General features: G+C 38.3%; 1 protein-coding gene across 1 annotated transcript in view; it reads left to right on the forward strand.

Moving 5' to 3' along the window:
• The window catches only part of EMB2654 (Tetratricopeptide repeat (TPR)-like superfamily protein), a 59,704-nt gene extending 51,970 nt beyond the window's left edge, over positions 1-7,734 (forward strand). Inside the window, exons 9-10 of the mRNA XM_077392966.1 lie at positions 4,755-4,875; positions 7,172-7,734. Coding sequence (XP_077249081.1) covers positions 4,755-4,875; positions 7,172-7,200 — 150 coding nt within the window. The 3' untranslated portion in view covers positions 7,201-7,734. The remainder of the gene's footprint in view (positions 1-4,754; positions 4,876-7,171) is intronic.
• Positions 7,735-11,517: the final 3,783 nt, after the last annotated feature.

Consider the following 11,517-nt stretch of genomic DNA (forward strand, 5'->3'; position numbering starts at 1 on the left):
TTTTTTATTCCTAAATATGGGTACGTACCCAGGACGTACCCAGGGCGTACCCGCACCCAATACGTGTCGGATACAGGTACGGGAGCCCTGGGAGAGTACCCGTGCTTCCTAGGTGCCCGCGAGTTGTCCGGGGCAGACTTGGAGGATGACGATGTCGGAACAACGATGCTGGCAGGACGAGGTTCATGCCTTTGTGACAATCTGTGGTGCTGCTCATGGCTGGCTGGTGGTTGGGGCCTAGGAAGCACGAGTACTCTCCTGGGGCTCCCGTACCCGTACCCGACATGTATGGGGTCGGGGTACGTTCGGGTACGCCCCGGGTACGTACCCCATTTTTTTATTAAAAAAACCCCAATTTTGGTTGCTGGGTGCGTGTCGGGTGCGTTTAGGGTGCACACCCACGCGTACCCGACACCTCCTGCTTCTCTTATCTGGTGTAAATTCTCTCCTATACTTAGTATTTACATGTAAAACCATTTACTTAAGATTTACATGTAAATAACGGAATACCCCCCATTTGGATTTATTAAAAATAGTTTCAAGACTCAAATCTAAAAGGAAAAAAAGTCAACTCTCCTGTTCTAGTACAAAATCCGAAGAAAAAGGGTCGGGTCAAAATTTGAACTTTCTTAACTTCCAAACAGTGGGGTATTTCTCAAATTTTAAAAATTCATAAAATCTATCATGTCCAAACATTATTAAATCCCAAAAGTTCGATATAAAAAATCTCATAATTTGGTCTCTAAAAATTAGTCATCTTCTCAGGCATCGGTCAACACACCGGTCAACACACTGGCGACAGACTTTTTTCTAATGAATGATGTATTGATGCCTCATGTTATGAAAAATATGGAACTTAAATCCCTTATGAAATGAAGAGTAATATTAGAACTTTTCATTTTGGTGATGTTATTGTTATTTGATTGCTCTTCAATTATTATTTTTAAAATTTTTATAAATATATAAGAAAATATTAAAATATATTATCATATTCGGCGTACCCGAACGTACCCGCACCCGGTTTTTTTGAAAAATCACGTACCCACGTACCCGTGCTTCATAGGTTGGGGCAGCTCAGAGTTAACTCTCTCCTATTGAACAGGCATATTTTCTTGATGAGCATGAGGCTGAGGCGGGGGGGTTCTGGACCAAATTTCGGTATTGTTCTGCCAGGGTAGCAACTTGTTGGACTAGCGCATGGTACTGTTCGATGGTAGGCGTTGTTACTTGTGCTCGAGGTTCGGGGAGTACTGAGGGTTGCCTTTCTATCTGAGGAGGGGGAATCACTACTTGAGATTCAAGACGCGGAACTTGAGGGTTGTTCCTAGACGTCGGATGAATAGCTCGGTTTGATCCGGCTCGGCCTGCCTTCCTAACCACCATATTCTCAGATCTACAATGGTTTTTCATCCAAGGTCCCACGGCTGGCGCCAATCTGTTGCGGTCCAAATTGGTGATCTGCTTAGGTGGCCTAGTAAGAGCTGATGTGCGCCTGCACTATGAGGGGCGCTGAGGATGACCCTGCGCAAGATAGCAAACAATCAGACGACCAACCGGAGTGGTTACTCCAGGAAGGCCCTCCGATGCTTAAGTCAGTAGGTGCAACAGATAAGGAAAGTCTACTATGAATAGTAAATTTTGGGATTCAGACCTTTACCTTTGAGCCTTAGGGACCTTTTATAGTGAGGGTTTGGGTATCAGATTACCCTCTTACCCCTGGGGACAGGTGTCAGCCTATTGATTGGTCAAACTTTGCCCTTTCCTTTATGCCCTTGGACAGGTGTCAGGTTGCGGCTGGGCAAAGTTTATATTGAGTTTTCCCCTTTCAGAATGTGATTACATTATTGCCCCTTGCTGGGTGATGAATCTGTCGACATGTTTTGATGCCACGTGCTGATCCGTGAGTGGAGGATATTTTTGGTCCCCATCACTCTCCAAAGGGCTACCATGTTGATCTTAACAGTTAATAGAAGGTTGTCGATGATCCCGGAATTCAATCGAAACAACAAACCAGAATAACACTGGGAAGTGTTATAGGATCGAGGACAGTTCTCTTGGTGATTGGGAAGTGTTATAGGATCGAGGACAGTTCTCTTGGAGATTGGGAAGTGTTATAGGATCAAGAAGAGGATCAGTTATTGTTTGAAGGAGGATCTGTCAGTGTTTGAAGGGTGGCTGTTTGTGAATTAGGAACAGATCCATTCGAAGAATCATCTCTGAATTTAAGCAGTTGATTGAGGCCTCTCCAGATGGACAGGAATTTGGGCCTTGCGATTCGCAGTTAGAGCTCCATGAATGCCAAGGAAAAGCACTAGGCTGACTTTTCAAGTGGGAATTGGAAATTTTTTTATCTTGCGGCTGCTACCAGATAATCCCCATCAACATCCTATTGTCTGAAATAGTGCAACATCCAGTCTTAAAGCTAACCTTACCCCCACCATTCTTGATCTATTACAAGTTCTAGAACATGTTCAAACCCTCACCTAATAGAAGATGAAAAGGAAACCTTGCAGATAATCAAGTATCTCATTGATCTGCCCAGAACCTTTTATAAATCTAATACGACCGACACCTCATATAAAAATCCAATGTACATAGGTTACCCTACAATCCAATTCGACAGACCTCATATAAAAAACTCTATGGCATCAGCCGTACACGGTACGACTACCCTAGATCGTGGGTTCTTCAGGGACGTTCAGGACACTTCTGTTTTGATCTAATACCAAGTAAAGAGGGTATTGATCGAATGAGAAGAAGATTGAAAATAGAGAAGAGAGAAGAAGGGAAAAAAGATTTGGAAAAACTTAGGGTTAGATCACCGAAGAGGAGAGAAGAAGAAAGGAGGAAAAAGATTCGGAAAAACTTAGGGTTTTGATTACCCTCTAATCTTATTTACATAATACAACCAAATATGCCCTTCTAGGTAATACAATACCAGTTGTGTCCCACCAAAGTACAATATCTCAACAATTGCATATTAGATATTTAGAGGTTGGAACTAATTGAACGATTGCCTTTAGAAGGCATGTAGAAGTGAATATGATTATCGGTCCATCTATATTGTGATAAATTTCATTGATGAAGTGATTAGTGATGCAGTCCGAAAATCCAGAGGTTCCTCGTTGCCTAGCAGTGGAGGCAAAATCGGAAAATAAATGAAAACGGGGCCCTTCAATCACCATCATAGGAAATAGATTAATTCGATCACCGTCGAAGGGGATGAGATTTACTTTGATCCCGTTGAAGTCGAGTTTCTCAGAGCGAACATTGAAAATACTCACGGGTTCTCAAAGAACTCAAACACCTAAAGGCAAATTTTCATTCAACAATCCAAAGAAGTCCTTTACAATGCTTTAATAACATCAATTATAAGAATAACAAACTCTAATACCTATCTTAAGACCTAAGCAACTAATATGAGCCGTTCATTGAAAGCAACTTAAATAGAAACTAAAAACGTGGCTAAAATAACCCTAAAAATAACAATCCCTTATCAGGCATGCCCCACATTTGTAAATTGCCCATAACTTCCTCAAAGTCCAAATTGCGTGATCTTGGGCTCGCTCGATAGATAATCGAAAAACCTTTCTAATAAGACCAAAATCAAACTAAACGGACAAGATTTAATGCCTGAAAAGTAGGCTACAAAGAAAATGACTAAAATAAAGTTAAAGAATAAGAGACTTGTTCCATGCCAATGAACCGAACGTTCTTAGTGATTTTCATTCGCATCAATTAGGGTCATATGATCAAGGTGACTTTTGTAACATGGCCCATCCATGACGGGGACGACTATATGGATACTCCGGATGCTTACCCTTACAACCTTGTGAAGAATAGTGAGATATATGACGAACTGAGATGAGGTCGACACATGAAACCAAAAAATGAGATTATTTTCCTTTTGTAGGAAATAAAATGTGGCTCACTGCATTCTTCATCACATCTTTTTGGAAGAAAAGTTTTGTGGTTCAGTGCAATCTCCACTATATGATTACACTAGAACATCAAGAGGTGGATGGGTCATGTTTAAAGTAGAAAATCTGATGTATTTAAAAATGTTAGTCATCAATTGATGAACACATGGTTAAATAAAAAACAGATCATACTCAATGGGGCTCTCTCTTGATCCATCTCTAGGATTCGTCAAATAGTTTGACGTTTGGCCCATTGGCCATTCATTGTAGGCCGAACTCCTGACCAGTCCATTGTATAGTTACTGCATTTGTTATGGAGACTTTGACATGCCGAATTTGGAGACATTCCAAAACCACTTGCATTCTAGTCATAGTTAAGCTTTAATTTTTAGTTTACTATCATCTTATTTCCAACTAAAAATACTCCACGGTAACACATGAATGTTGAATTTTGAAAGTTCTCTCAGAAAACACAGTACACCATTAAATTTAAAAGTTTAACGTAAAGTGCACTGCAAAATTATTGATCTAACTGGTGAGATGAAAGAAAGGGGATTTGGGGTACCCTTTTTTTTTCTTTTTGATTCTTGTGGTTTTCTCTAACCATGTCAGAGATTTTTATTTTTGTCCCTGATAATTTTGCTTTTAGATTACATCGAGCCATCTTTTTTTCTTGAAATGGTAAAATAATGAATAAATAGAGAGCTGATAAGGCCCCAAAGGAAATACAAGGAGGAAATACATCGAGCCATCTCATGAAAGGTTTATATGTTTCTATTCAGAGTTCTGTTTTTATGCCTATGTCTTGGAAAAATCATGCAAGTCTGCATCCAGGTATTGCATTGGATGGAGGACGCAGGAATTCAACCTTCACTTGAAATGTATCACAGTGTGTTTTCCCATGCATGCAAAGATAGCAACATGGAGTATGCTTCTCTCATCCAAGGAAGAATAGGTATGTGAATTTGCTTCCCTAACAGACCTGATATATTGTTGGGTTTATATCCAGTTGAAGTATAAACCAATTTGTTATGGACTTTCTAGGCGCACCATGTGGGTGTGTTCTCTATGCAGAAAAGTAAAAGCAAATCCTGTAAGATAAACTGAAGTGGTGCAAAATACCTAAATTTATGTTTTTTTGGGTTATGACCATTAGACATACTTAAGTGGGATATAATTTTCTTTCTCTAAGAATGTGTAAAGAACTGTCCTTGCATAAAAATTCTTCATGATTTGTTTGGTTGTCTTTGGGAGAGTATGTTACATGTGATGGTTTCCATGAAGAGATGGGGTGAGTTTTGGAGGGTGATGACTGAATGGAGGATGGAATGTCTTATGGCATTTTAGATTTTAACATTTCTTTTCTTTTTTTCCCTCTTTCTTTCCAGGGTAGAACAAAAAAATCGGTCATTTAGTTTTGAAGTTCCATTAAGCTTCATCAGAATCGATACTTTTCTATTATTTTCGCTAAGCTTTTGCTTTGCAATGTTGGCTAACCATACAAAAGCTTCATGCTTTTGCCTAAGTTTGCTTGCACTCAAATGTTAGATCTTTTGAAATACATTGAAATTTAATTCTTGAAAACCACTTAAGGGCATGAACTTGTTGCTCAGTTCTGTCTTGGCTATTAGACCGGGGAATGGATTTCTGCATAGTAGATTTTATTGATTGGTTTGGTTTGACCTGCAGAGATGTGGAGCATGTAAAAAGAGAGAGAAAGAGAGAGAGATAAGACAAAGTAATTCTTTTTTGACAAAAAGTATGGGTTATTAGAAGCGCAAGCTTGTCCAGTCTTACCCAAATATGACAAGTAAATGAGGGTACCATAGCTAATTTTAGGTGTGGAAATATCATTTCCCCGATCTATAATATTGTTTGACATGCAATTATATATTATATTATATATAATAGACATACATGTATATGTACAAACATGTATGAACACTGCACTATGTACAAGAGAATTTGACATTGAACATTTCTCTAGGTTGTATCAAGCATTCCTTTACTGCCATGAATTTTGGACATATATTTTAGCTTGACAAAACATAAAATTCTTAATCATGTGTCACAGAAGACTGGTGTCTTCGTCATGACTCGTCCTTGTGCCTTTTAAATTGGCACATGCTTAAACATTATATTACATGTTAACTAGGTGCGTTACTGGGCGGACAGATGAATGAGGTTCACTAAACTGGAATGATCAACAATGAACTCTAATAAGTTGTCTGTTTCTCAACCTAATGAAACAATGAGATATCATTTATCCTTACACTTCCTAAGAAGTCGTCTGTATTTTCCTGGATCGTCAAAGAACTCTCCCTGTTCCTATAACAATCTAGTGTTTAGAACCATAAGATTATCAACATGTATCTTACCAAAAACTTAATGTATTTGTCAACAAATCTATCGCATTCTTCGTTTGGGATAGACTAATACCATACTTAGATCTTGCTGCATCAATACAAAGAAAATACCTTACTGTACTCAAGCCTTTTGTCTCAAAATTGCAAAAGATAATTCTTCAACTCATCAATACTTGTTTGATCATTTGCATGTAATAGCAATATTGTCAACATACACTAACAAGGCAATTATACTAGAAGATTTCCTCAAACAATATCTAGTGAGAATAGGGCTAAACATCTCAAACCAATCCCGAAGTGTCTGCTTTAAGCAATAGATTGTGTTCTTCAATCTGCAAAACCTTATCTAATTCCCCTTGGGTAAAAAGCTCAATTAGTTGCTCAACAAAAGAGATAACCACATGAACAAAATTAAGTTTGGCGACAATAGAGAAAAAACTATTCAAAAAAAGTTTTCCAACATGTACAAAAATCTCTAAGTAGTCAATGCCAAAGGTTTGAGTGTACCCTTTAACCATATAAACAAATGATATGCACGCATGTTGGTTGAAAAATTCTACCATGAAGTCCTGTAACCTTACTGTTTAGATTATTTGTTCTTTGTATTTAGGGAGTCAGGGTTCTTAATTGTCTTTATTGTTATAAAGTCTTTTAGATGTGAGTTAGCCAAAGAAAATGCCCATCAGAAAGAAAGATTTTGGCTGAAATAACTTTTCTGCTGCAGCTTTTTTGTTTTGAAGTCTTATAAATTAGGAGTTTTCTCTATTTAATATTTGGTTCTGGATCACTTTTAGTTTCACTCCATGTTCTACCTGATAGCTGTCATGACATACGTGCTTTCAATCTCTTCTATTCCTGAAGCTAATTTGGGTCACATATTTACAGAAACCCTGAAAAGCAAAGTTGTCTACTGATTGCAAGAGCTGATAGTAAAAGGGCGGGCCAGTGCACGAGGCTCCCGCCATTGCGGGGTCTGGGGAGGGCTAGATGTACACAGCCTATAGTGAGCTACAAAAATCCAGTTGAATGACAAGCCATGCTGTAAATTGGTCTGTGCAAAAGTTGCTTCACTGTATCTCCAGGCTGCAAAAGAATGGTCTCACTCAACAGCAGTATCTTCAATATCCGAAAGCAGTGAATGATCATGTCCAACATTTTCAAGAATTTACGACTAGCAAAATCAAGTGTTGTATTTACATATTGTGAATTTCATTTTGCTGCATAAGCACGCTTGCTAAGGCCCGGTTTGTTTTGGATTTTGAGAACTGATTTTGAGTCCAAAACTGATTTTTGGACTAAAAAATGTTTAATGTTGAGTCGAATAATCAGTTTTGGACTCAAAATCTAAAACAAACAGGGCCTAAGTGATGTATTATAAAATTAGCAATGCTCTTTGCCTCTTTCTTTCTCGTTTATGGGCTATATTTCATTTCACCCAGTTTTTTCTGCATGATTTCTACTTTATAATGTATCTTCTTTGACTTTTGTGGGCGCTTATTTCTACAGTTTATGCCTATGTTTCCATTCTTTTCCTCCAGATTGGTTCTTGATCTTGTGTTCAGATTGACTCCACTTGTTTAGAACCTATTTGCACATGAGGTTATTAAAGCTGCCCTATTGATAATGTGGTTTGAAGATGAGTTTATAGCACTTGCAACATTAATTTGCACATTGGGTTATTTCTTTTATGAAAAACTATCTATTTATCAATAATCTTCAATGCAATCCTATTTGTTTTGCCAGGTTTCCTCTTACATTCTTTATTCAAACCATCATAATCTTAGTCGCAAATATCATTCTCGGGAATTTTGCGGTAAAGGAAAATCTCGGGGTATATATCAGGAAAAAAATTATAAAAATAAAATTATTTAGAAAAAGGATTAAACTTAAGAAAAAACATAAAATAAAAAAAATATCGTGATATTATCGGGATAAATGAAAATATTGCTATAATTTTTTAGGTTCGGGATTATATTGGAAATTTGTCGCTTTATCAAATGTCACGATAAAATCACTATATTTTGAAAATATCAGGGCGATATTGTGCATGATTACAGCATCATAGGAGGGAGAGAGAGAGAGAGAGAGAGAGAGAGAGAGAGAGAGAGAGTCTAATACCATCCTAGTCCTATGATGCTGTCTATTAGATCTAATTGCTTACATATAATAGACCCCTTCATGTTGGAAAATGGAAGGTTGAGATTGTGAAGAATAGGTGACAAAATAGAGGAAATCACCCTACCAATTGTTACATTGATGCGCACAAGGTAGCTGTGAATTTGCCATAAAAATACAATGAAGCCCAATAGAAAATCTATCAATGTCTACTGATGTAATAACCTCTAAGAAACAGGGAAGGACTTTTGAATACAAAGTAATAATCCTAATCACAAGTTTAGTGTTATTTTTACTGCTGCTGTTGTGTTTTCTGGCCACTGTTTATAGGAAAAGGAAAGTCAAGACATAATTCTTCTGCATTTTCCTCCAAGGAGGTGTAGTCGCTGGTTTCTTACACGGAGCTCCTTAAAGCAACTGATGGTTTCCCCCTAGATCAATATACTCCTCCTCGTTTCTGTCATGCCGATCACCTTTGTCTACCTGACTCTGACGAAGACTCTCCTCCAAATTGAAAGCTGAACCTGAACCTTCAAATGTAAGCCACCTCCTTTCAAATCAGCAACTTCTTGAAGACCTTTCAGCTAGCCCTCCTTCCCGCCCAGCTATTCAAATTCAAAATAGGGATTTAGCTGGAAAAGCCTTGACAGCAGTCTCTTAAGATGGTTCCTCGTACCATTCAACAGCCTTTATCAGCCCCAAGTCGACAATGAAACTTGCCTTGTGAAATCTGATGATCAGTATCCAGCTGCTTGCGCGTTTAATGCTAGCATCATTGTACAGGATAAACACAAGACCCTTGATTTACCATGCTCTTCGTCCCAAAAAGCCTCCACCAGTTTCCCTCTTGCAAGTGGAGGAAAAAGCATCAGAGGTGAAGGAAATTCAAGCCCTCTTCTTTCCTCCCCTCCTCAGCCAGAAATCTCCCACCCTCTTGGCCCTCTGACTAAGGACAAACCTCTTCGGGTTCCAAATGAAGGTTCCAATAGGTCAGGTCCCTTGTGTTCAAATTTCATCAATTGCCATTGCTCAGGAAGATGACAAAACACCTGGCAAGGTGCTTTTGCAGAATCCCACTGTGTTCAAACTCCATCTAACTCCACCTCTCGGAAGAAGGCGAAGCTACTGGAAAAGTTGTCTCCTTGGAAAAACCTCTTCTCTAAGCCCACACCCCCACCTCCTCTACGACAAAAGCTCAACCTGATCCATCCAGATGATTCTGAAAAAATGGAAATGCTTTTTCAAGACGACGATATCAAAAATTCAGAATCCAAACGGGACGATTGTCTCGTAGGCTATTTCTTGGGGAGAAGAGTAGACCATACTTCATCTCCCTAAGAGATAGTCTTGCTCGCAAATGGAAACTCCGAGGTGACCTTCAGTTATTTACTTTGGAAAACAGCTTCTTTCTTTTCAAGTTCTCCGACCATGAGGATTGTACAAGATTTCTCCAAGACAACAGCCATAATTTCGGCGGAAGGCCGCTTATACTTCAGCATTGGGATCCAGAAATAACTCTAGTAAAAAAGAAGATTACCGAGGTCCCTGTTTGGATTCGATTATCTTGCCATTGGGGGGGAGGGGCAAACTATCTTCAAGAAACAGAATTATCGCACAGTCGACCATCTTCAAGATTAACAGATAAATTAATCAATGTGCACAGTATCTCCCATAGAACCTACCTTGTAGCCTTACAGACAGAAGGACTATCTCATGCGAAATACTTGAGACCTGTTTGTTTTAGATTTTGATTACCGATTGGAAACCAATTATTGGACTCAAATCAAGTTTAAGTTTGACTCCTCTAATTGGTTTTGAACTCACAATCGGTTTTCAAAATCTCAAACAAACAGGCCCTGTTTGTTTTGGATTTTGAAAATTGGTTGAGTCAAACTGATTATCAGACCCAAAATTTAACGTGAATTAGAGTCCAATAATCAGTTTTGGAGTAACAATCAAATTAAAAAACAAATAGGGCCTTGGGTCTTCCTCTAAACCCATAAAAGACAATCAAATTTCCATTAACTTGTAGCCAAGGTTTCCCTGCATTAACTGCGCACTGGATTGAGAAACGTCCGTGTATTCTTTTAGTGAGACGTTAACAAGAGAAAATTGGGAGATTAAATCTAGTGTGAATTGCGTAATTTGCTAACCTGCCACAACTCATTGAACTCCGAAAGGGATTTGCTAAGCAATTTCGCAGAAATCCATTGCGGGGTCTCACTTTTTCAAGAGACAACACCCAACAACCTCATGGCAGGTTTTGTTTTATTTATTATTCATCTGAGGTGGCTGTTCTCGCATGCAAAAGCTGTGAAGGCGAAATCCCTTATAATGCCTTCCAAGATGGCCTTAATGTTTGGAATGATAGAATGAAGGGTGCCCTTGCAAAAATCAGCTTCAAGGGCGCCCCTATAGGCTGATTTCTGAAATGTCAGCTCGATTTCCACTTCATTCTATCACTCCTCATGTTTCATTTGCATATAAACTTAAATATAAGGCTAATGATATTGGCACTAACATGTTTTTATAATTGCACAAAGTCTGCTTGTCTTTCCTTTTTAACTGGCTTCTGGCAGCTTTTCAGAACTGCAATAAGTAATAACATTTGCCAGCTGTTTAAACAAAAAAAGACAAGATTAATTAGTGCAATTATAAAATCTTGGTACTGCCAATATCATTAGCTAAATAATCTTACTTGTAAATATGGACCAATTTTGGAGGTATCCAAAGAGGCTGTAAATTGGGAACTGTGTATAGATCTAAAGAGTTCTTGAACAAATGTAATCAAACCAATGCATCTTAAAATCTCCAACACATCTCTTGGCTAAAATCCTTTGTTTTTTTCTTAATCATATGATTTGTGGGTCCTTCTCCCAAGTCAAAAGGGAGTTATTAGGAAACTATAAAAACGCCATTTTAAAGAAAATATTTCAAACCAATACTCGAAACATTACTCCTCACTCAAAACTCATAATTTGGCTAGATAGACCTGTTATTCATGAACCTTCAATCCAAAGCTAACTCCCCAAACTCCCTCTCAGTCCCTTCCTATTCATATTTCCAAACTAGATAGATGAAGATTGCATGAAATATCTTATGGCTGCCAAACATGT

The sequence above is a fragment of the Tasmannia lanceolata genome, unplaced genomic scaffold (assembly GCF_043159265.1).
Source record: "Tasmannia lanceolata isolate RefF3 unplaced genomic scaffold, GAP_Taslan_0.1 ptg000002l, whole genome shotgun sequence".
Classification (NCBI taxonomy): domain Eukaryota; kingdom Viridiplantae; phylum Streptophyta; class Magnoliopsida; order Canellales; family Winteraceae; genus Tasmannia; species Tasmannia lanceolata.